Source organism: Pectinophora gossypiella, chromosome 13 (genome assembly GCF_024362695.1).
Source record: "Pectinophora gossypiella chromosome 13, ilPecGoss1.1, whole genome shotgun sequence".
Classification (NCBI taxonomy): Eukaryota; Metazoa; Arthropoda; class Insecta; order Lepidoptera; family Gelechiidae; genus Pectinophora; species Pectinophora gossypiella.
In genome coordinates this window covers 1,629,681-1,656,790 of record NC_065416.1, presented here as the reverse complement: position 1 = coordinate 1,656,790, position 27,110 = coordinate 1,629,681, and the positions used below count along the sequence as shown (strand labels likewise).

Genomic DNA, 27,110 nt, shown 5'->3' with positions numbered 1-27,110 from the left:
TGGCCAGAAAACCTCCCAGCACAGGGCCCTAGTCCTAAACAGTAGTTTCATGTTTTCCTTTCTTTTCTTTTTTTTTTAATCCAGTTTGTATTACATAATTTATAGACTTAAATACAATGGTATTCCAATTACAGTCGGTGGAAGGAAAGTGAAAAATAAAGAGTTTATGTGACTTTATCACAGAAACAGTGTTTTATGAGCTCCCTGACAGAAGCAGGCCTGTCCACATACGCAGCACCCGATCACGAGTTGACGCGAAAGCCAGCCATCGCTCCCTTCGCACATTTTTGAGGGAAAGGTGCGACCCGACTTCCGGACGCCACCGCGTACCCGAAAATTTCGAGGCGAGCATGCACCACTTATATAAAGAAGCTCAAAATCCTCTGCCTGGATATAAAAAAAAAGTAGGTACTCTACTGTTCAAATATCATCAAGTGTTTCACAATCCTTTTTAATCTACTTACAAAGTTATTTCAAATTCAGTATTTTAGGGCCAAGTTTTTATACGTACCGATGGCTCCCATCTTATGATCTTATGTATATCCATACTAATATTATAAATGTGAAAGTGTGTGTGTCTGTTTGTTTGTCCGTCTTACACGGCAAAACGGAGTGACGCATTGACGTTTTTTTTTAAGTGGAGATAGTTGAAGTGATGGAGAGTGACATAGGCTATATTTTGTCTCCTCACTTCCCTAAAATGGGGAGTGGAAGTTTCTATGGTGCATTCTGCAATTTTCAAGGTAGAAAGCTAAAAATTGGTATGTGGATTATTTGTGACTAACAAAAAAATCGTGCATAATTTTTTTGTGGAAATCCGTCCCCAACCCTTTCAAAGATGGGGCATAATTTTATATGGGACTTTTCGCAGTTGTCAAGGTATGAAGCTAAATGGTACATTAGGAAAGGGGAACCGTGTTACCCCGAATTTAACGCGAGCGAAGTTTTTTTTATTATTATAAACAATCGCAAAGTACATTATCATGTTTAGTACTGTACATCACAAACTTAAAAGTTTTACCGTGCACTGCAGATTCGTCGATTATAAATGGGGAATTCATATTATGAATCGTAATATGAATTGAAATATGAAAATCTAAAAGTGGCCATTTTACGATTTGCAATTCGATTCATAATAGGAACATATCGCACATCTAGTTCTTTAAAGTCATAAATATATTTTTTTAAATTTTACAGTAGAGCGCTTTAACGATTTTTTTGCCATATCTACGTTAATTACTAAGTTAACTCAATTTCAGATTTTCTGACATTTATGACTTTTAAGAACTAGATGTGCGATATTATGATTCATCAAAAGTGGTCTTTTTAGCCCCCCAGATCAACAAATTATAACAAAAACAAGATGAGGTACAGTCATGTCATGAGCAATACAATATACCCACTTTAAGACTCTGTCGCGCTAACATATTTGACATTTAGTGAGACTTACAGTTCAATTTGTCAAAAAAGTTAATGTGACATGGTACCAAAGTGTATACATATTAATGCTCGTGACCGTACACATAGATATTGTCGAACACGTATAAATCATAATCGCACCGATCGTTCTTGTAGATGTGCAGTGTGCAGTCGTTTTTGGGTACCTACAAGTCGTGGACAAGTATTCCTATAAATAAAAAAATACAATAATACCTCGAGCGAGATATATCCGAGTCCCGAAATACTTTTACTCTCTGTCGGGATTCAAAAATGCGAGTGGTTTTTTTCCATTCCTTTGTTAAAATAAAAAAGGTTTTAGTGTTCCGTAAACAAAATGAGCTAACACGCAACATGTCAAATTCACCGCTACGTAATGATCAAAATACGATCAAAAAATTGTATTTGGGTGAATATAAAAATTTCAAGTTTGGTGGCGAAATTTCATATTATTTTTTCGTGAAAAATTGGGTTCCGAAATGAAATAGATCCAAAAGGATCCTGGGTTCCGACATGAAAAAGGATCCTTTTGGATCCCAATTTTTCACGAAAAAAATTTATGAAAGTTCGCCACCAAACTTGACGCATTTTGATATTCACCCATTTATTTTGGTGAATTTTTGACAGTGTCTTTTTACGTAATTTTGGTGCTCATTTTTGGCATGGTTTTCTAATGTTGGCTATAAATACCCTAATATAATGATATAGTTGTGTTAATTCGATCCTTTCGATTATCGTTAAAACTTTTGCTTCATTGAAATTACGTATATAAGTAGGTAAGTAGTTATAAAGAAAACCATTTACACTGTACCTGTTATACCTAATAAGACTGGTTGACACATCGTTTGACCACGTTGAAAAATAAGATTTTCTTATTTTTTTATCATTTTATTTGACACTTAAGTATTTAACTAATTTAAGAGACAGAATGGTGTAAAGAGCAAGCCCATTTGATTAAAAAAAATAAGTAAGTAATCTAGACAGATGGATATGCCTAATAATGATGTTTTATCTTATACGGAACACTTTAAACATTAAATTCTCTCGCACTTGCCATTTTTTTTTATTTCATTCGGACTGGATTCCGGCCTGTGTCTGGGTCTAACGCCTAAACCAGATTATTCCGGTTCACCTTGGCTGAGCGACGTATTCGGAACCAGTAACTACCTTTCGATGAAACATTTTAAATGCACTGGCCTGCAAAACAAAGTATCGCACTTTAAAAAATATAATAACTTTTTAAGTACACAACAAAAAAATTTGAAATAAGAAGGACTCGAAGTTTAATTTTATATATAAGTTCCAAAGAAAGCTGATAAAAATCCAAGCATCCAAGTCTAGTAAATGGTTGTGTCCTGATACTGGTTGCCTGGTAGTAGGAATTGCTCTAGACCAAGGCCGTATTCAATCATGTATTATGTGTGAGTGTGATTGTTAAAATTAAGTTCTGTGCAATAAAATTATCTATTAAACATACATAACAAATACTTTATTGCACAAACAGGAAAAAAACAAAAGAGAAATAGAATGAGTACAATAGACGGCCTTATTGCTAAGTAGCAATCTCTTCCAGGCAACCTTTAAGTACCTATAGGAGATATTTAATATTATGTAATATAGCGGGATAGTGCAGCATGGGAATACTTGTACGGTCACGAGTACTAATATGTATACACTTTGAAAGCATGTCACATTAACTTTTTTGACAAATTTAACCGCAAGTCTCATTAAATGTCAAATATGATAGTGCGACAGGGTTCTAAAGTGGGTACATGATATTGCTCATGACTGTACGTATCAAAATAAATACAAAGATAAATACACCTCCAAGTATATAAACTACATATTTTTTTTATTAAAAAAAAAGTAGTAGGTACTTAGTTTTGCAAGGCAGTGTAGTTTAGTAGAGTAAATCGTCGACTGCGCAACATTGCTATAGTTATTAATTTTAGAGGCTGACCACTGGTATGTTGATTGTAAAATCATAATATAAGTATAGTTATTTAATATACTGATAGATCGGTATATATTTCGCAAATATAATGCGTGAATTCCATTAATTACGCAGCCGTTTAGTTCGATAAAGTTGTAAGACTGAAATTCCTTTTAAAATCCAAACCACTTTGTCTAACTATTGATCCCGATTCCTGCAGACACAACCTAATTTTATTTTATGTTATAGCTGTCATTTTCTTATCCATCGAAAAGAAAAGGGACGGATAATTGACAACTGTTAATATTAAAATGAATGAATAACCCGGGCGAATATAAAAGGTATCTCGCTCGTGTGCTATTAGTTAATTGTGTCGGGTTATTGGCAAATATTAAATTTTAGAAGGGTTTTTTTAAATTTCCGCTTAGAATTGACGTGCGTTCCATAAATTTTATGCCTGACGGTTACCCGTCCGTTTTCTTTTCGGCGGATAAGAAAAGGAGGAGCTAGAGGAGCTCGGTGGCGCAGCGGTAAACGCGCTCGGTCTGCGATTGATGAAGTTAAGCAACTTTCGCAAAGGCCGGTCATAGGATGGGTGACCACAAAAAAAAAAGTTTTCATCTCGAGCTCCTCCGTGCTTCGGAAGGCACGTTAAGCCGTTGGTCCCGGCTGCATTAGCAGTCGTTAATAACCACCAATCCGCACTGGGCCCGCGTGTTGGTTTAAGGCCCGATCGCCCTATCCATCCATAGGGAAGGCCCGTGCCCCAGCAGTGGGGACGTTAATGGGCTGGTGATGATGATGATTCTGGTTTTAATATACTTACGAATTCCTGAATTAATTCGTAATATCCTCATGGTTATGCCTGGAGGCATGTATGAAACATGCAATTCATTTAAACATGACGCAATGGTTGAGGCGAGCTTTATTTTTCTCCATACCCCCTCCGGTTGATTGAGGTGACGTATGTGTCCAGCAGTGGGATGCATATACGCTGTTTATGCTTTTTTTTTAATAATTGGTGGAAGATATATTTTTGCCTGGGCGTAATAAAAAGGGTCATCATTTATACCCAAAAACAAAGATAAAAGATGCATTATCCTCGTAACGCCGAAGCATAATTACGATTTCGAAGTAATAAACGACGGTGGTACCTTGAAAAGGACCAAATTTTTGTAGTCGTAAAGGCCGAGCACTTCAAGTACAAATTTTAAAGTGTTAGAGTTATCCGATCGGGTTCAAATTAAGTGGAGACCTATGTAAGGATGAATAGAAGACATTTTTGAAAAAATTACGTTTTTTTTTTAGTTCTTCCAGAAGGACTCCCGGTTTGAGTCACTACTTTTAGTAAAATTTGAAAAATATTATTATTATAAAGGGTTATGTATTTTTTCATTAACATACATACCTATTTGTACGTCATAAATATGTGTATATACTTACATATTTAAATATAAAATAAGTAACGAGTTTTAGTTTTTATGATGTAGTTTGTGATTAGTCCCTCTGGAAGTACATTAGGTTTATATTATTAGGAAAAAAATTAATTCATGGTGTCAGTTTAGATCATCATTAGAAGGAAAAAGGAAATAAAATGAAGACGGTAGTTTTTTTTAATCATAAGATCACGTAAGCAAGTCAGTCTATATCGGTATGATTTAATCACATATAACAATTTAAAAAACTTTTTGAAAAATATCCGGACATGACACCTAAAGTCCCTTGCAAAGGACTAAAAAAGTTTGCTTTCATATTGCTAACGATATCGATACAAAATTGATAAAATAACTATGTCATGTTGTTGATTATTATCTTACCTGCGATTTCTGAAAATAATGTGTATGAAAAACTACGAAATTCGATTATTAACTTGATTTTTTTTTTACCTCGTCGCCGTGTGCGCGCCATCTTTACCAATAAAATGACAAATTACGACAAGTGATACATATTTCTTTTTTATTAAAGCCACCTATTCACGAAATTAAATGAACTAGTTCATAGACAAAATACTTTTTTTCTCAATCGGCGCAAAGGTTTGAATTAAATTGACAGGCAAAGTTTTGGTACTTTTAAAAGTACCTTCGTTGATTATTAGAACAAACTATTTCAAAACCTTCGGCCTTTATGACTACAATTATTTGGTCCTTCTCAGAGGACCCCAGGGCTTACGAGGTTAAATCTGTTTCATGAAATTAGAAGGTTAAACGAAGGAAAATATGTACAGCGTCATCTATATATATTGTTTTTGAGAAACTTAGCCTGGAAATCCCTCATTGGTCACTCTCATGGGTGGTCTCATCGGTGGTTGGTATACAGGGTGTTAGTGACATCGTAACGAATACTGAGGGAGATGATTCAGACCATGATTCTGAGTTTTGTGTTTCTTGTAGTCAAGCCCTGCCTGCCTGAACAAAAGGAACTAACAAGGTATCCTTGACAACAATTCTTCAATTGAATTGATTATATTTCTTTAATGAGGAATGTCACGAGTGTTTTAATTACATCTACCGTCATGTTGTAACTGGCTACTGGGAAAAAAGGGGATAAGTGTTATTTGGGTTAGCGTGCTGTGGGTTCCGTAGGTATTTTTTTTAATAATTAGGTAGATATGATAATTGGGTCGTGTACTAAGTTCAAGATAAATTATTTAATTCTGATTACTAAATAAAGACAGATCCAACACTATCGAAAAACATTTTCTTTTTTCAACTTAATTTACTTATTTATGAAAAAACAAGAAAAATGTAATATTACGTCCGACATTTTATCACGTTTTTCTATGACGTCATAGTGTGCTTTTCATATTTCGTGTTTTACATTTCGTGTTTTGACGTTTAGTAAAAACTAACTGATTTGATTAGTTGGAAAGTGATTGATAACTGTGGTGAGTGGTGTAATCGTTAGATCTTGACTATCCCACATAGGAGGCCCTAGATACAATTTCCAGCCGTGTCAATTCAGGAAAAGCCTTTTTCTCAAATTATCTTTGATTGAGGTGTTTTTCAACTAACCTAACCGGCAGTGTTATTAACTCTGTGATTTAGGGCTGTTTTTATTAATAAATTGATAATTATTTGTGATTATTTTAAATAGCAAAATTTTGTTTGAAAAAAAAAAACATATTTGGAAGACTTTATTAGAAAGAAAGAAAGAAAGAAAATATTTATTTCCATATTGGACGCCACATTTACAAACTTAAATTACAGAAATTAAAAAAAAAACACCAAACACAAAAAGACATTAAATACACAATTAGGCGCCCAAAATAAAAAAAAAGATCTCCTTCAGCATAATGCCGTGACGTGACACGTGCTTAGCACGGGCCGCGGCGCTGGTATTATGGGAATAGACGCCATCTGACTATTCAAAAAATTCAAAATTCAAAAATATCTTTATTCAGTAGGTAACATAGTTACACTTTGAATCGTCAATTTTTACATAACGAACGTCTCATCCGCCTAAAACTACTGCAGCTTCTCACAACCTGTATAGCCGGGGAAAAGAAGCTGCAAGAAAAACCTCGGCACAGGGCCCTAGACGTTCTTTAAAAAAAAAATATTTTCTTTAAATATTGACAAATCGACCCTTAACAAAGCAAAATTATTATTCTCTATAGTGCATACTTAATTGGATACGTTTGTCTATTATTTTTCAATGTAAACGAATAGCCTAATAAGGAAGCTTTTGTTCCGCGTGCTCACCTATTCCGATGCGGAACCTTAAAAAAATATCACGAGATGACAACATTACAGGCGTTAACGTGAAATTAATTTCTTGTACTTTTTGCTATGGCAACACTATTTCCTTTATGAATGACGTGTTTCTGTTTAATTAGGAGTGCAATTGTGAAATCCAAGAATTTATGATTGACGACATAATTATTAAACTGTTAATCGTTAAAAACAAGGATTTAATTCTGTCCAATTTAATTACTAGATCCTGTTGGCGAGGACTGACTGTATAATTTACTTACTAAATACCTCTGCCTGCCCCTTAGGGTACACAGGCGTGAAGCTATATATATTATAGATTCAAGTTATTTTTGTAATATAGTTATAATATAACTAGCTTTATCCCGTTTTCACAGAGTTCATTTCTTTTCATTTTTCATTGCATTTCATTTCATTTTTCATTGCATTTCATTTCATTTTTCATTGCATTTCATTTCATTGCATTTCATTTCATTTCGCTTGACCTAAAGATTTGACAGGTCCGGTTTTTACAGAAGCGACTGCCTGTCTGACCCTACAACCCGCGAAGGAAAAACCAGCCCAATACAGGTTAAGACAAATACCTCCGAAACGCATTTCTCGGGTATGTGATTTTCCTCACGATGTTTTCCTTCACTGCTGAGCACGTGATAATCATTTACGATCCAAACATGAATTCGAAAAGCGATTTCACAAATCACAGGTTTAGGCCAGTTCTAGATTCGAACCTGCGACCTTACAGTGAGAGTCAAGCGTTCTTCCAACTGGGCTATCACGGCTGGTTGTACCTCTGACTACATATAGACATATTGATTATAAGTAGGTATAAAAGAAAACCTTATGTATACGATTCAAGTAGGGTTGCCATCTCTAAAATTTGGAAAACAGGACAAGACGCGTGAAAACCCCGGATTTTAGAGTCCGAAAGCCGGACATGTCAACAAGATCTTTTTAACATATTCAATGTAATAAAAAACAATTGAAAATTTCATAAATCACCTTTTTTATTCATTCATTATTTTAACAAAACAGAATCATATTACAATTTGTTACAAATTGTTTATATAAATCAGCTTTTTTAATTCTTGAAATATGAAAACAAAACCTTATTAAAATATTAAACAAAAACATATAAATATACTTGGTTCGTTGGTTGATCGTGGTGTGCGTGCGAGCATAGTGCGTGTCTCGCGGGCGGCTCTAATTTTTTTATTTTTTTTTAAAACCCGGTCTACAAATTAAACCTTTCCTGGACGCTCCCCGGGTGCCCTCTAGGACAAATCCGGGGAAACCCGGACGGATGGCAACCCTAGATTCAAGTCATATGTGTAATATAGAGTAGGTAATGCCTGATGTAACTGGTGTTCACTCGTACGACCTTATTTAATGTTGCAATACAGCCTCCATTCGCACGTACTCTACTTGTAATGTTGCATGTGACACGGAGAGCTTTTGATTTGAATCGCCCTTTTAATGATTAAATCACGACCGCTATTTATATCATATATGAAATTCGATGATTCCGTGCTTCGGAGGGCACGTTATGCCGTTGGTCCCGGCTATTAGCCGTAAAAACACCTCCTCCAACCCGCAGTGGAGCAGCGTGTTGGAGTATGCTCCATACCCCCTCCGGTTGGTTGAGGGGAGGCCTCTGCCCAGCAGTGGAACGTATATAGGCTGTTTATGTGTATGTACTTATGTAATTTGATAAGGAAGAAGTTGTGAATACTTTGTATTGCTAAAAATGCAAAATTCAGAGTAAAAAAATTCCAAGCCACCCCGGGGTAAGCAAAGACTATGGAACTTCATTTGCTTCGATCCTGACACACTTCTCTAGGTCCAGTGGTTGAGCGTTAGGCTCACGGTCCGGAGGTCTCGGGTACGAATCCCGGTGGGGACAAATCATTTTGTGATCCCTAGTTCGGTTAGGACATTCCATGCTGAGCACTTGATTGTCCAGAAGTAAGATGATCCGTGCCTTTATTTCCGTCTGCCACCATCAATTCTACCACCAGTGGGGGCAGATAGAACTTTTTAGTACCGTCTACCATGCCAGAACGCTGGTTCTGCCACCACCACGTTCGTCTACCATGTCTGTCTGCCAAGGTGGCAGAAACAACTAAATTTGTTCTATCTGTCGACGGTGCTAAAACAGTTCTATCTGCCTCTAGTGGTGGTAGAATTGGTGGTGACGGGAATAAAGGTTCTCTAGCATCCTCTACATTCATCAATCGTTTCATACACGCTTGTTCCAAGTATTGGATGATCATCGGTATTCTACTGCGACAGTTTCGCAACTATTATCATTCATTAGATGTTGATATTATTATTCATTACAGTAACACCAGGATGTTTTGAATAATAATTGATTGTTTCATCACAAACACGTTATGCCCTTTGCGGAGCTATCTGTTGATATGGAAGCCACAGTTTAATTAAACGCAGTTTCCATGATTTGTGCCCGGTTAATGGCAATTGACTAGCTCCTTATTGGACTTAAAACATACCTGACAAGGACACACCTCTGCCTACCCCCTCGTGGATACAAATATGATGCTAAGTTATAAGTATAATGGTGCTGATACAATTACATACAATCTAAGTTTATTTTAAGTTACACCTGTCATTTTCTTATCCGCCGAAAAGGAAAGCGACAGGAGATTTATGGAACAAACGTCAATTTTAGACTGAAATACAAAAAGCCCTTCCAAATTGTATTGGCTAGTAACCTGACAGAACCAATATTGTATGATTGCCAATATAGGTGGAAACCTGTTATTGGCTTAGTTTTTAAGTATGATATTTTGCTCCCAAATATTTAATAAATAAATAATAAATAAACACTTCAAACGGGTTGCATATCAGTGATATATCTATACTATTCCCCTGTCTTATTCATTAATTTAATCATTCATTTTATAATTAACAGTTGACAATCATCCGTCCCTTTCCTTTACGGCAGATAAGAAAATGGCGGGTGTAACTTAAAATAAAATTAGGTGTCTGCAGGAGTCGAACCAAATAAAAACGGTATACTCATTTAACTCATTGTTTTCAAGTCAACACTTGTCTCCACCTACAATTCCGCCGAAGGTCGCAGGGTCACATTTCTCAACAGTAGAAAGGCAATCGGAAGCCTTGAGCGAGGTTAACGCGCACGCACCCGCGCCGCGCCCGCGCAGCCTCGCGCGCAGATGTAGTGAACGAGTTGTTCATTTATTTTGTAATACCTACATTCACACGCATTATTTTGGATGGGGACAGAATAAAAAACATAGCTGTGGTAGCCCAGTTCGTAGAACGCTTGCCTCTTACTTTGAGATCGCAGGTTCGAATGCAGCACTAACGTAACGAATAAGTGAGGGGGATGATTCAGACCATGACTCTAAGTTAATATCAAGTGGAATTTTCCATCGCAAAATTATGGAACTGGAAATAATTTAAAAGACACTAACATTTTCATGAATTTTCTAACATAATTCTATCTCTACGGCTATATTAAAAATATATAGGGTGTGTCAAAAGCAGCATTGTCTTAACTGATGGATGCTTATATCTGCAATAAGCATTTTTTTTTGTTGATTTAAAAATCAACCATCTTCATTTCGATCATGAAAATATTTGATTGAAACTATAAGTACCAAAAACACATAAAACATGAACACAGTAAGATTATTAGCCATTTCGCCGGCGCAAGCGCAATCACAAACTTTTTATCGCAGACTTCACGGTTTTCGTCGCAACCTAATAACTTCTACCTTTCCTAGCCATTTCAAACAGACCATAATACTATAAATCGCCATACAATGGTAGCAAAGTATAATAAATATTGCACGATTCATGTAAGGAATTATATTTAATATTATTGTAATATCATGTATGCAATATCGAATAAAAAGCGAGTGGAATATTATGATAACTCATGTGTAAGTGAATCTTTATTCGCATGAGAATAATAACGTTAATTTTACCTGAGAAAGTTACGTAAGAAAACTCGCTGTAGTCCTGTGGTTGACCGGCTTGCTTCTCAAACGGGGAGTGTCGGTTCGAATCCCGGTACAGGACTTGCACCAGTGAGTTATTTTCAGTAACACAGTTGGCTTGACTATTATAGACGGCGATACGGCTCACCACCTATCACGTTGGTCTAACAGAAAGCTCGGTGAGGTGTGTGTACTTAGAGTCTTCTTCTTCTATCGTGTGAGTTTTGAGGTAGAATACCAACCTCATGAAACCTGTCGTCAGGGTAATTATTGAGCCGCCAAAGGCCCCTGACATGACTCATGTAACGACTACACACTTACATCAGTAAGTAGTGACCGGGACCAACGGCTTAATGTGCCTTCCGAAGCATGGATCATCTTACTTTCGGACAATCAGGTGATCAGTCTGTAATGTCCTAACCAAACTAGAGATCACAAAGTGATTTTTGTGACATGTCCCCACCGGGATTCGAACCCGGGCCGTCCGGATCGTGAGCCCAACGCTCAATTACTGGACCATGGAGGCCGTAACTAGCAACATAAAGACAAGTTTTATCACTTTATTTGTACCTACTGCAGTTGATTAGCATAATAGGTTTAGTCTCCACTTTAGCATAATAAACTTGCTAATGTTTTCGTTTGCGTATTTATTATGACTTTTCACTTGGGCCTTGTGGTTTTTGCCAGGTTTTATCGCTGTGACGTCACACAGGAAACCCTGACAGAATGATATGTTTTCATGAATATGTAAACACGACCTTTGTTTAATGGGTAGGCACCTTGACCGTCGAACCTTAGGCACAGGCCGGACACTGCATACAAAAATTCCTATCTTACCGTAAGTGTAAGCGAGACAGACAGTGCGCGCGCACTCTTTCTTGCGCCTTAATGTCTTATGGCTACTTAAGTTGGTATTAATAAACTAATCTCAGCTGAGACTGCCCTCAAGACTGTGCTAAAGTTCCTGTTTTTAACCCCCGACGCAAAAACGACGGGGTGCTATAAGTTTGACGTGTCTGTGAGTATCTGTCTGTCTGTGGCATCGTAGCTCCCAAACGGATGATCCGATTTTAATGCGGCTTTTTTTGTTTGAAAGGTATATCAGTCGAGAGTGTTCTTAGCTATGTTTGGTGGAAATCGGTTCAGGTCTTCAAGGTCATCAGGTCGTTTGTTAAGTGTGATAAGAATTTTACACGCTCAGTTTGCTTGCAAGCATATGTGGGATAAGTTATTTTTTGCTTTTTAAAGGTTTAGCATTTTTAACCTTTTGTCATAATAATTGAGTACTGTTTTTTGGCCGGGGGATTTTTTTTTAATTTTTAATTTAATGTTATTATAAAATCTGTCACATTGACGTCATGATCTTGAGGGCAGTCTCGAAGCTGAGATTAGTTTATTATTACCACCCTTAGACTAAAGTGAAACCCAGCGCGGGGGTGGGGTAAATCTAGCTCGGCGCCCGATAAGACTTGGTGCGGGGCGGAATGTTACCGTTCTATAGGTAGTATTATTCTTTATTCTACGTCGATACCGAACTCTTATGTAAGTATACCTATGGACTTGTGATATAATTAGGTACCCAATCCCACAAACAATACGTCTATCACCTTACCGGTTCGCGTTTTACGATCTTCTCATCTTTCATTGCGTTATGGCCGCCGCGCCTGCGCCGTGATTGCTAATACGCGAAACTTATTGACTGCTATGCGCAAGCGCCGCAAAGCTCATGAACAAGGTCATTCACCTCTGTGATCGATAGTTTTGATCGTGTCAACCTGTTTTCATTGGCTTTTTATTTTTAATTTCGTCTCAGGGTTGAGATTATGTCAACCTTTTTCCTTCCTCATTTTTGTAGGTCGTTGGTAATTATGATAATGTCAGTGTGTCAATATAGTATCAACTAGGGTTTCCGGATACCATTCTTTTCTTTCTCTGGTCTACTTTCAACCCTTTTTACCCGTCAGCAACGAAGTAAATAGGAGTGTTATGTGTCTGATCGCTATGTATGATGTGTGTACCTATGTACGTCAGTCCCAATCTGTTCTTAGAGTTTGCTGACCACACAACATACGACCACGGCTATCTCCTGATTATGACTATTCGGAAGAATTTCAGAGAATTGTGTGCCGAGGCTTTTCTTGCAGCTTCTGTTCCTCGGCTATAAAGGTTGTGAGAAGCTGCAGTAGTTTTAGGCGGATGAGACATTCGTCATTTAAAAATGTACGATTCAAAGTGTAACTATGTTACCTACTGAATGAAGATATTTTTTAATTAAATTTGACTAAAGATTGTTTTGAATTTGAATTTAATTGAATTTGACTTGGGTTGGGGACAATGGGTGATCAGCCTCCAATCTTTTTAGCCTTTGGCGGCTCAGTAATAACCCTGACACCAGGATTGATGAGGTTGGTAATCAACCTCGTAACCTCCGCGATAGAAGAAGACTAGGGATCACAAAGTGATTTTTGTGTAACTGCTGTAACTGTAACTGCACTGGAATTTGAACCCGAGCCCTCGTCGTGAGCCCAACGCTCTACTGGACCATGGAGGCCAGGTACTGTATGGTAAGGTACCTAAGATAAATGTCGAAACTGTGTTCCCAATAGGAAAACCTGATCGACCGCATAGGCTTACAATTAGCAATGTCGTCAATCGATTTGTATTATTACTTTCTTTTTAAATAACATAATATGCTCGCGTTTGCCCACAATCTCACCAGATGGTAAGTGTCGATGGTCTAGGGTGGATCAACAACACACACACAAGTAGGTACACATTCCATAAATTAATAAAAATCAATATTACATCACATTACAAAATCATTATAATATAAAGTTGGTCAAAAAAGTAAATTATTTATTAAATAAAAATACATAAACAAGTACATTCCATCCAACTACTATTGTAACAACACACATATTATTAAAAACAAAACATGAAAAAAGGGATAACCCACCACCTTCCCATGGTCCTACCAACCTTTCGGTCATACGGACCGAGGACCGAATCATGGGCGATGCGAGTGGTACTTGCTCGGGGCTCTTTCCCACCCGCACTTCTTGACACCCTACAAATTTTATGTCCTGTCCCCTGGACTTTCCCTTCTCCCCTTTCTGGGGCGGGACACCACGCCACGGCTTCGTCGCCGACCTTTTGCCTCTCCCTGTCTATGCCTCCTCCAGCAATCTCCTCTGACGGTACCAAGTGTGCGCGAATTCCCGGAATCGCGCGAAGTTCACCTCGGAAGATACAAGTTGCGCGAAATAGACCGGTCCTGCTTCCGTCCTCTCCAGGTGGTCAAAAAAAGGGATAAAAAGCTATAAATAAAAAATGTCCTCCACCTCACCACATCGAGGCAAAGTCCCCAGAATACTGGCCACGTTGGCCCTCCGCACCGCCAAACTGACCCTTTGGGCAAAATAACTGCCTGCTCTAGGGTCGGAAGTTGCCTCGATGAGGCGAGCTGAAATTGTCTTTAAAAACTGTCGTGCTTCTGGACCCCATGGGCCCAACGTTTCTACAGCAAAAGGCAAGAAAAAATAACCTGCACCCAGACCCTGATACTTACAAAAAATTAAATAAATAAAAATAATAATAATTAATTAAATAAATGATTAATTGTAATATAAAGTACATCATACGCACGCTTACCTAGCAAATGCCTATTCACTCTTGCCTTGAAGACTCCCAGATTATACTCATACTCATACTCATTAACGAGACAAGTCCGGTTTTTAGTACCTGCCCGGGACTCAAACCTTGGAGTTTGGTTTTGTTTGGTGCACACAGCATTTTAGAGATTTGTCTATGATACTTTACCATCAAATACCTACACAAAATATATAAAAAAAACTTATTTTATTTACTTAATAACTAAAAATATAAGAACTGAATGAGTTGTAGAGCGTAAAGTTGGAAATATTTGCTATCTTAATAGCCAGCAAAGCATAGACTTTAAATGCACATTCTTATTTTAGTTAATTTACACGGAAGTCCTGTCTAATGTAACGGGTTTATTATATTCCACGCTCTATTATCACGAGTAGTACAGTCATGAGCAATATAATGTACCTACCCACTTTAGGACTCTGTCGCACTAACATATTTGACATTTGGTGAGACTTACAGTTCAATTTGTCAAAAAAGTGAATGTGACATGGTACCAAAGTGTATACATATTAATGCTTGTGACCGTACCTATTGTTAGGAGCTGTGGTAGCGAAGTTGGAAGAATGCTTGATAGTCCAGTCAATAAAGGGGTTGTAGAGTGCGGGTACACAGGTTGTTCTTCTTCTTCTCTCGTGTGGGTTGTGAGGTGGAGTACCAACCTCACCAACCTGGTGTCAGGGTTACTATTGAGCCGCCAAAGCCCCCTGACATGACTCATGTAACGACTACTTACTTACATCAGTAGTAACTGGGACCAACGGCTTAACATGCCTTCCGAAGCACGGAACTTTTTACTTTTTTTTTAGCGCTACTGGTGTAATGTACCTACTATACACCTCTGCCAACCCCTTCGCGGATACAGGCGTGATGTTATGTTAAAAATACGTAGTTGCAAGTTACCATTTGTTTTTATAAAAATAAGTTTATGTATGTATGCATATAAAGTAGCAAATTATACATTTTCAAATATCCAGACGTTTTCATGTTTCTATTTAGCGATGCTTGGATTAGATTAGATGTGTTGACGTCTGTCGTTTGAAAAAAACGCATAACAGCTAAGGTCATTTGTCTCAAAATATATTTAAACCATACAAAAGTGTGCAAACGTTGAATTTTGTAATTAGAATATCTTCATATTCAGAACAATTCGTGGCTGACTTATCTGCATTTTTTTTTACTAAAATAATTTGTGTCTTATTGATAATAAAAAAGGTTCAAATCAGATTTTTAGGATTGTAAATTATGCTCTTCACTTGGCTTTACCTTGGTATAATTATACAATTTTTTCGAAGCCTACCTTATAGGTCTTATATCTTTATAGGTCTTTATAAAATATCGCCTAAAACTGAAGTGTGTAGTTCTGTCGACTACCCATCCTTCTCGTTTTCGGAGGATAAGAAAATGATAGGTATAAATCAAATCAAATCAAATATACTTTATTGCACACAACATACAAAACAAAATTTACACAAATAGATGATAGATACAGTACAATCTGGCGGCCTTAATGCTAAGCAGCAATTTCTTCCAGGCAACCAGTGGAAAGGAAACATTATTACAATTTGGTGCGGGACAGTGCAACATCTTGTATAAAATAATAAATACTTACATAATAATAATAATAAAATATAATAATAAAATAAATTAATAAATAATAAAAATAAAATAGAAACTAAAATAACATAAAGAGGTGTCTGCTGGAGTCAACACCAATGATTATTAAGAAATAAAATAAGTAGGTACTGTGATGATTTGCCTTGATGATGTAGATAGGGTAACTCTTGCAGACTGGATACACTTTCCCCAAAAGCAAAGGGTGTTTGTATCTATCGTGTTATTTTCCATGCAATAACACTTCATGGATTATTACTTATTATACCTACCCGTCCGACAGGCAGATGCGTCAAGGTCACGTGGTTGCCATGGTTACACCCCACCAACTCCCGTTTGCCGATCAGATCGTGTAGTCTAAAACAAATCGGCGGGGCGTAACCATGGTGACCACAATCTCGAGCTAGTTGGTGGAGAGTAACCATGGTAACCACGTGACCTTGACGCATCTAGCCTGTCGGACAGGTAGGTGTAATAAGCCCTTTGGGTATCGAAAGTCAAAATTCTACTTTACTTTTATCCATCTACTAGCGACCCGCCCCGGTTTCGCTCGGGTGCAGTGCTGAGGAAAAAATGAAATTATTTACGACATCACATTAAAAACTTCAAAAATAACAGTATTTCTCCACTGTTTAATGGATGTTATTATACATATAAACCTTCCTCTTGAATCACTCTATCTATAGTAGTTTTTTTTTCAGCGTACATAGGGATATAGGGGCAAAAAAGCGACTTGGTTTTATACTATGTAGTGAAGACTCTACCACACACCATATTAGAACGTGAGAATTAATTCCCCACCCTATCTGAATTCCAGCTTAAAAATGGGGGGCCTGAAGACCCTCATCATCCTCCAGCTGGTCTACATCACCAGCTGCATGGACCAGCTCCACGTGGTTTACCAGTGGACGCAGTTGGACTTCCAGTTTCCCACCCCTGAGGCCCGGCAGCAGGCGCTGGACAGCAAGAGTTTCATCCCGGAGAACAATATCCCTATGGGGTTGGAGGTTTATGAAGATCGCCTGTTCGTCTCAGTTCCGAGGTGGAGGTCCGGAGTCGCCGCTAGTTTGAACTACATCAATTTGAAAGGTGAGGTTTTGAACACGTAGCATACATAAACTCCCTCCCATTTCCCACCGGGATAAGCAGAGACTATGGAATTCCATTTTCTTCGATTCTAACACTTCTCTTGCTTAGTCCACGTAGCACACACAGTACATAGAACCACGCTAGTATCCCCGAAAGGGAAGGAATGAAATGAAGGGGGGGGGGGGAAGGTGTTGCACAAATCCTGCCGGATCTGCATGACAACCACGCCGCGCGCGCCGCGGATTATATTGAGCGCTTCGACCAATAAACGATACGAATGCTATCTACCGTCAAACGGCTATTGGTCGAAGGCCTCGATATAATTCGCGCCGCGCGGTTGTCATGCAGACCCGGCTGATAATGACATAATCACCACCCCCTTATAGTGACATAATATACATCAATGCTCTCCCCCTATTACATGGGACTTAAGAATACTAGCAGGTCTGACATGCGCAACGCGATAAAATTATCGATCGTTTCAATTTTGTCGAAATCGATAAGTTTGTTTTTTCCCTAACATGCGTGCCACGAGATTTTCTTCGTATTTTGACATAACAACATGACTTATTTGGGTTTACATATTAGCACCAATCGTCAAAACGACATAAGTAATCGTTAGAATCGATTAAATTACCGTGACAACCCTACGTGACTATCGTCAAATGTATAACTATACATTATGCTTTGGTATATCTTCTATACAATGTCGCAGCCACAGCTTACCGCTAGTGAAAATTCTCAACAAGAGAAAAGAGAAAGCCAAACACAATCTGTCGTATTTATTCTGTCCGTAATGACTCGCGATGACTTGTAAAAACCAGGCAAATCTCTAACTACTCGACAGATTGGAAAATTTAATGACTAAAACTTGTCATGTAGATAAAATATCGGTAAATCGTAACTAACTTCGGTAATGTATACTTACATTACATAGTGTTTCTACCTGATTAGAAATGTAAAATCGTATTCAAAGCAAAATCAAATCAAATCAAATAATTTATTTATATATTGCTAGGAGCTCGGTGGCGCAGCGGTAAACGCGCTCGGTCTGCGATTGTTGAAGTTAAGCAACTTTCGCAAAGGCCGGTCATAGGATGGGTGATCTCGAGCTCCTCCGTGTTTCGGAAGGCACGTTAAGCCGTTGGTCCCAGCTGCATTATCAGTCGTTAATAACCACCAATCCGAACTGGGCCCGCGTGGTGGTTTAAGGCCCGATCTCCCTATCCATCCATAGGGAAGGCCCGTGCCCCAGCAGTGGGGACGTTAATGGGCTGGTGATGATGATGAGATCTGGGTGATTTTGGCGAGACCCCCCCTATTTCGGCGCCCGGTGCGGTCGCACATCTCGCACCGTCCTAGGGCCGCTAGTGCAGGTTACTACGTATACCATAGCTTAAATAATAACTCCATCATATTTGAAACACACAATTGGTTAATAAGTGCAGTTCTTATTGACCTCACTAGTGTCTTTATAAGCACAAAAGTAAAATCCCACCTTGATACTGGTTCCCACAACTTGACAATTGCGTAATATCCGCCGGAAGTCAGATAATCTGTGGCAATGACGGTTATACGAGGCACTTGAAAATAGAACAGCTTTTTAAACTTGAAATACTAAGTATGTCCCTTGCAGAGCACAAAACTTCCCCCCCATTGATACAGTTTTTAGAACGGCCTCTGTGGCCCAATGGTTAAGCATTGAGCTTACGATGCGGAGGCCCCGGTTCGAATTCTGGTGGGGACATATCACAAAAATAACTTTGTGATCCCTAGTTTGGTTAGGACATTACAGGCTGATCACTTGATTATCCGAAAGTAAGATGATCCGTGTTTCGAAAGGCACGTTAAGCCATCGGTCCGGGTTTACCGGGTGAGAGCATTCAGCGCTCCTCATTTGTCCGGCCAAGTAGTTAATGCCATCTGTGGCAAATCTACAATAAGTCAAGTCAAAAACTAAATAAATTAAATAATTGGTCCTGGTTACTTCTTACTGAGGTAAATGTGTTGTCGTTACATGAGCCATGTCAGGGGCCTTTGGCGGCTCACTAATGACCGTGACACCAGGGTTGATGAGGTTCATATTCCACGTCACAACCCACACGATAAGAAGTTTTTAGCAATGGTTATGGAATGTCCGAAATAAAGTATATTTTATTATTATTATTATTATTATTATAATTGGCTCTTTTTTTATGCCTAAGCATAAATGAATATCTCAGACTTCCAAGTTGCGATTGGTCTGATTCTAGTTTTCTATATACATGGAATATTTTAACAAAGTACCTAAGTATATGAACAGAGTACTAAAACTTCATATAAAAGTTTGTTTACTAACTTTACCTTATCACTTTCTTGTAACCATAAAATTTCAATTCACTTGATTAGAATTACAATCATAATTCTTAAAGAAACAAATACTGAAATGATGTCGAACCAGTTAATGGTACATAAAACCTTCGATCTAGTCTGCAGGCGATGCCAGTAATCACAAATTAGGTACCATTTGAACAGCTAATTTATTAATTCAGCTATTTAGAATATAGGCTAATTTCCTACTAGTCTTATTAAATTTAATATTTAATTACTTTTTACTAAACGTTAAAATACGAAATTACTATGGAATTTGTTTAAAAAAGCACACTGTGACGTCTTAGAAAAACGTGATAAAATATATTTTTTTTTCGTTTTCCTTGTTTAATATAATTAATAAGTTAAATAGAAAAAAGTAAATGCGTTTCGTTACTTTTACATGTGTTCATAATAATTTATTTTCTGATTACTAAATGAAGACAGCTTAGACAGCTGTAAAAGTAACAAAAAAGGTTTTCCTTTTTCTATTTAAATTTTATGAATTTTAATCAAGAAAAACGTAATAATAAGTCCGACATTTTATCACGTTTTTTATGACGTCATAGTGTGCTTTTTCATACAATTTCCTTAGCCATTTAAAATTTTGACGTTTATTAAAAAATAACTGATTTGACTAGTTGGAAACTAGCCTATTGCGATTATATTCTGCAGGCCTAGCACGCTAACGGCGCGAGTAGAGTAAGTACTCGTAAATGTCAAAGCGCGAGTTGTCAAATTTGACAGACGACTTAAGGTTCCTCGCTCACGCATCGACTTGAAGTGTGCCACACAAATGATGTTAAAAGCTATCAATTTTCACATTTCTTATGAAAATAGGTGTCTGTTGTTTCTTTCTCTTGGCTCTTCTATAAGCAACATACATTAATATAGAAAGAATCGCGGTAGTCGCGTGTACCAAGGACCTTATTTTATCTCGCGTCGCGTCGCGCCGCGCTTACATAGCGTGCTAGGCCTGCTGTGGGCTAGTCACTGTAGTCAGAGGTGAGTACCTAAGTACCTACTTCAAACCCAAATAATGCAAATTAAGAGATACCGAAGCGCCAAACAGGAAACGAAGTAGATAAGTTATTTTCCAAGAAAATACGTTGTAAAACAAGAAATACATTTTAAACTTTACGTAGTTTGCGAGTGAGTCATAATTGCCACAAACGGGGAAAATCCTTTTGTTTGTACAAAATAGCTGCTATTCGTTATTTAAACTGATATCTGTCCTTAAAACCGTGACTCATAAATCAAAATATAGGTTCCGGAAATAGCGTCGCCTTATGTAGGTTTGGGTCGCCTTAACTTAGTTTAGGCATCAGCCCTTCACAAAATTCAGGGTGTTAGTGACATCGTAACGAAAACTTTGATGCTATGATTCTGAGTTGATATCAAGTGGAATTTTCCGTCGCAAAAGTATGAACTAGAAAATATTAAAAAAAAAAAACAAAAAAAATTATGAAATTTCCGACAGGAAATTCCACTTGATATCAACTCAGAATCATGGTCGAGTCATTTCCCTCAATATTCGTTACGATGTCACTAACACCCTGTATACCAACCACCGATGAGATCACCCATGTGAGTGACCAATGAGGGATTTCCAGGCTACGTTTCTCAAAAATAATATAGATGGCGCTGTACATATTTTCCTTCGTTTAACCTTCTAATTTCATGAAACAGACATATGCAGCTTTTATCTTTGTTTTTGGGTATACATGATGACCCTTTTTGTTACGCCCAGGCAAAAATATATCTTCCACCAATTATTAAAAAAAAAAACATAAACAGCGTATATGCATCCCACTGCTGGGCACAGACGTCACCTCAATCAACCGGAGGGGGTATGGAGAAAAATAAAGCTCGCCTCAACCATTGCGTCATGTTTTTAATGAGTTGCATGTTTCATACATGCCTCCAGGATTCCAGGCATAACCGTGAGGATATTACGAATTAATTTCAGGAATTCGTATATTAAAACCAGAATAGTTCTTATTAAACGATAACGAGAATTTTTCCTTGAGCGTGAGTTACCCCAGATTGGTCATCACTATCACCAGCCCATTGACGTCCCCACTGCAGGGGCACGGGCCTTCCGTATGGATAGATAGGGAGATCGGGCCTTAAACCACCACGCTGGCCCAGTGCGGACTGGTGGTTATTAACGACTGCTAATGCAGCCGGGAACAACGGCTTAACGTGCCTTCCGGAGCACGGAGGAGCTTGAGATGAAAACATTTTTTTTGTGGTCACCCATCCTATGACCGGCCTTTGCGAAAGTTGCTTAACTTCAACAATCGCAGACCGAGCGCGTTTACCGTTGCGCCACCAAGCTCCTCAACCCCAGATTGGTATTTTGAGGTATTTTTTAATTTAAATAGGTAGGTAAGAGACAAACAAAAAAATGAGGCAGACACTTACATTGGTCAAGTTGTGCTCCAATTCCTCTCAATTCAATTCAATTCTCAATTATTTATTGCATTCCATGTAGTACAATGGGTCCTCTAAAATTAGTCTGTATATACTTTTAGGTAAATTTTATTAAACATACATACATAAACTCACGCCTATGTCCCACCGGAGTAAGCAAAGACTATGGAGTTCCATTTGCGTCAATCCTGCCTGACACACTTCTCTTGCTTAGTCCACATTCATCAATCGTTTCATACACGCACGGTTCAGAGTAAAAAAAATATTAAAAAGATTTTTCTTATTTTTTTAAATAATCATGTTTTTAATTCCAGACAACTCAACAACCTCACCGAAGCTCATCCCATACCCAAGCTGGGCAGCTCACTCCGTCGGCTCTGATGGTAGACCCTCAGAGATCATCTCCCCATTCAGGGTCCGCGCTGACCGCTGCGGAAGACTCTGGGTCCTCGACAGTGGAAAGATCGGCAACCTGGAAAACAGCACCACCAGATACCCACCTGCAATCATCGTCTACGATCTGAAGACCGACAACCTCATCCGAAAGTACACCCTCCCCGAAGATCAAGTTAAACAGGACTCTGGTTTCGCCAACATTGTCGTCGAAGATATAGACTGCGAGAAGACTTTTGCGTACGCTGGTGATGTTGGCAAACCTGCTTTGATAGTCTACTCTTGGGAGAAGAATGAGTCCTGGAGAGTCACTCACCACTTCTTTAATATCGATCCTTTGGCATGTGACTACAGTGTTAAGGGTCTGAACTTCAGCTGGTCTGATGGTCTTTTCGGTCTCGGTCTTTCGTCTCCAAATCCTGATAACTACAGTACTCTGTACTTCCATCCGATGTCTAGTTACAACGAATTTGCAGTGTCTACTGAAGTTTTGAGAAACAAGTCTGATGATAGAGACTTTTTTGCGTTTAAGCTCTTGGGCAGCAGAGGACCGAATGCTCAGTCCAGTGTTTCATTCCTGGACCCTACTACTGGAGTGCTGTTTTACTCGTTAGTGAATCTGAATGCTGTAGCATGCTGGAGGACATCGAACAAGGATTACAACATGAAGAACCAGGGAAGGATCTACATGAATGACGAGACCATGATCTACCCGACTGATATTAAAGTTGATTACAACCAGAACCTATGGATTTTATCAAACAGGCTGCCGCTGTGGATGTACGACAAATTAAACCCAAATGAAGTCAACTTCAGGATATTTTCAGCTCCTGTCTTGGACGCTATCAGCCATACTGCTTGTGACGTCACACCCAGGTCTGATATCCTTGACAAATTCGTGAATAAAGTCAAGAATGTTACAAATAAGATTGCTTCGAAAATCAATCCGAAATCAAGTGGGGTATCTATCAACCCGTTGTCTTTAGCTACTGTAGTGTTAGTAAGTTGGATAATCTCGTTATTGTCCAAGTGAAATTTACAAAGAGTGTAGATTGTATAACTGTGATTGCAGCAGCCATAAAAGACGTGATATCTGACCTTTTTATCTACAGCTGTAGACTTTCACATCGATATTTGTATGACAACGAATTCTTACACATTCCAAAAGTTTCGACTTTTTGAGTATCACGTTTGAGAGTCTTAGCTTCGCACGCATAGTTTTTGCTTTTCTTTAAGTATTTATTTTTATCCAATGTTCAATCTTATACTTAAATATTTTAATTTTCTTTACGTTATTGCTTTTATGCATCCAATAGAACTATAAAATCTTGTCAAGTTATTTAGAATCTTTCCAAAATCAGTGATTTGAATACTTTTTCTTGGAGGAAGATATCTAAAATATCTACATTACTTACCTATTTAAAAATACTGAGATCTTCCTGATTCCTCTTAATATTATAAGAACTTAATTGTAATGCTTTTTCACGTGTAATTATTTATGTTTTTTTCTTGTTTTTCAATGGAAAAGAAAAGAAGAAAATCATCAGTCGTTCCACGAGTGTTGTTTTTCGTCCGTGTTTCAGCCAAAGGCTTATTTTTCTTATTTAAGTATAATTTAATTTTCATTTTATTGTTTGTACTTATTTACGATCACATTGGCTCCGATTCCTGCAGACACTTCCTAATTTTACTTTAAGTTATAAGTACCTGTCATTTTCTCATCCGCCGAAAAGGAAAGGGACGGGTGATTGACAGCTCTTAATTTTAGGAAAAATGGGTAAATGAATGAATAACCCGGGCAAATCATAAAGGTATCTCGCTGGTATGAAAATTGTTTCACGTGTGCTGTCAACTTATTAGCCAATGCAAAATTTATATAGGGTTGTTTTAGATTTGTGCTTAAAATTGACGTGTGATCCATAAATTTTATGCTTGCCGATTACCCGTCCCTTTCCTTTTCGGCGAATAAGAAAATGACAGATATAACTTAAAATAAAATTAGATGGTGTTTACAGGAATTAGCACCAATATGCTTGTAATTTATGCCATAGTTGGTATACTTCCTAGTCGTTACTATAGGGGTGGTAGCGATTTATAAGACAACTTCAACATTCCAGGGCCTTAAAAAAGCTACTCAGGCGTTCGAATCGCTTTGCGTAAAAGAGTTGACCAATACACGCAGTTGTTCACGCTTAGGATCACGTTCACAATGCGCGGATACCTCAGCAGGGTCTGCATGACAACCGCGAATTTTATCGTCGGCTTCAACCAATAAACGCAGCGAATGCTATCTGCGTAGCTAGACGTCGTACGGCTATTGGTCGAAGCCCTCGATATAAATCGCGCCGCGCGCGGCGTGGTTGCCGTGCCAGGAATGCTGAAATTAGAGGTGGGTTAAAACAGTCTGATACCTGTTCCATCTGTTCCTTTTCCACAAAAATAACCGTTCCAAATACCTGTTACAAAATAGCACCACACCGAAACATGAACTAGCGGTATCGTAGTGGGAATACGTAGTTACTGTTATTAGCGTGGAAAACTGGAAAATAGGCTATAGTTGAGAACATTATGTTACTAATTATTACACAGCCAATCCTTTTGATCTAAGCATGCATAGTCGCCCCTAAGCTGGTAGTAGCAAAACAAAGATGTACCTACCAACTGAAAATGGATATGGTAGTTTTATTTACAGAAAATCATAGACAATAGAATTGTCTAGGTTTTTTCTTCAACTTCTACTTAGTTGTACTTTTCATTTAGTAGTTGTACATTAAAGAAGATTGTGCCTTTAACCAGTGATAATTATTGTATTATTTAAGCTAACTTAGAAATAATTAAGTTGATAATTATTTTGTAAATATATTTTAGTAGTAGAAATAAAACTGTGAACTTTATTACTGGCTTACATTTATGCGCCCCTATGAATCCAGCACAGTCCTAAACCAATGATCATAAATGATTATCACGTGCTCAACGGTGAAGGAAAACATCGTGAGGAAACCCACATTCCTGAGAAATGCATTCGGAGGTAAGTGACCTAACCTGTATTGGGCTGGTTTTCCCTTCGCGGGTTGGAAGGCCAGACAGGCAGTCGCTTCTGTGAAAAATCGGACCTGTCAAATCTTCAGGTTAGGTAAGCAGACCCTGTGAAAAACGGGAAAACGCTAGGGAGATGATGGTTTAAGTGCCCCTATGCTGTTCTGGGAGCGATAACACGATCAGCTGCTTGGCTTCCTGGTCATGTTTTAAAATCTGACAGAGGGATTGGGTCCTTTCTTACTATTGGACAATAATAACGGGTTCTAACCGCGTTTATATCAGGGAAATATGAGACTCCCGATATTTCAACACTGTTGCAAGTGCCATGATCACATGGTTATTATGTGTTTTAATTTTTATAAATGTTGTTATTGTTATAATTTATACATTGTTTTAAGTTTACGCGGTTATTATCATAATTAAAACACATAATAACGGGTTCTTACCGCGAGTGTCATATCCCCATTTAAACGCGGTAAGAACCCGTTATTATGTGTTTTAATTATTGTTATAATTTGTTGATCTGTTACCTATTATAATCGACGAATCTGCAGTGCACGGTAAAAATTTTTAAGTTTGTGATGTACTGTACTAAACATGATAATGTACTTTGCAATGGTTTATAAGAATAAAAAAAAAATGATAATAACCGCGTAAACTTAAAACAATGAATAAATGCTGATGTCCTCATAAGACTTTTCAGGGTTGAATCACCTGATTGTCCGAAAAGTAAGATGATTCCGTGCTTCGGAGGGCACGTTAAGCCGTTGGTCCCGGCTATTAGCCGTAAAAACACCTCCACCAACCCGCAGTAGAGCAGCGTGGTGGAGTATGCTCCATACCCCCTCCGGTTGATTGAGGGGAGGCTTGTGCCCAGCAGTGGGACGTATATAGGCAGTTTATGTTTATGTGTCCTCATAAGGTTCTCTCATTCATTCGTCATTGGGACTTCGTATCAAGATTTTATTGCAAGTGCCATCTACCACGTTTAAGTGAACTAAAAGTATTTTACGAAACAATACTAGGTAGATTGACTTTGTTCTTGGTGCAGGAATAGAGAGCTTGATGAAGTTGAGTTTCGGTTAGTTTTTAACTAGATGGCGCTATTTCTAAAAGTTTAAGAAATTAGGTTGAGAATCCAAATATTCTATTGAAACTCCTTCATCTTGTGTTATAGAAATGAAAACTATAATTATTGAAGACAAAGGTACTTCTCTGCTGGACCTTTCTCGTGTGGATATGAGGTCAATGACCGATTTTATCACTCTGGTGTCGACGTTATTACTTATTACGCAACCAAAGGGACATGTCATGACTCAAATGACTAGAACCCTATTAGGTTACGTAGGAACCCTACATTCCGGAGAAATGCATTTTCGGAGGTATGTAACCTAACCTGTATTGGGCTGGTTTTCCCTTCGCGGGTTAGAAGATCAGACAGGCAGTCGCTTCTGTAAAAAA

The 27,110-nt window shown here is 38.1% G+C and overlaps 2 protein-coding genes across 3 annotated transcripts in view; one reads left to right on the top strand and one right to left on the bottom strand.

Annotated features, from left to right (window-relative positions):
• Window positions 1–25,504, top strand: part of LOC126371736 (protein yellow) — a 33,359-nt gene extending 7,855 nt beyond the window's left edge. The window contains exons 2-3 of the mRNA XM_050017075.1: window positions 17,161–17,432; window positions 22,532–25,504. Of these exons, the coding sequence (XP_049873032.1) occupies window positions 17,168–17,432; window positions 22,532–23,643 (1,377 nt within the window). The 5' untranslated portion in view covers window positions 17,161–17,167 and the 3' untranslated portion in view covers window positions 23,644–25,504. The remainder of the gene's footprint in view (window positions 1–17,160; window positions 17,433–22,531) is intronic.
• Window positions 15,144–27,110, bottom strand: part of LOC126371730 (multiple inositol polyphosphate phosphatase 1-like) — a 102,487-nt gene continuing 90,520 nt past the window's right edge. Inside the window, exon 8 of one of the 2 annotated variants that reach the window (XR_007567068.1) lies at window positions 15,144–15,260. The gene's annotated coding sequence lies outside the window, so the exon portion shown is untranslated. The remainder of the gene's footprint in view (window positions 15,261–27,110) is intronic. The other variant, XR_007567069.1, reaches the window with a different exon arrangement.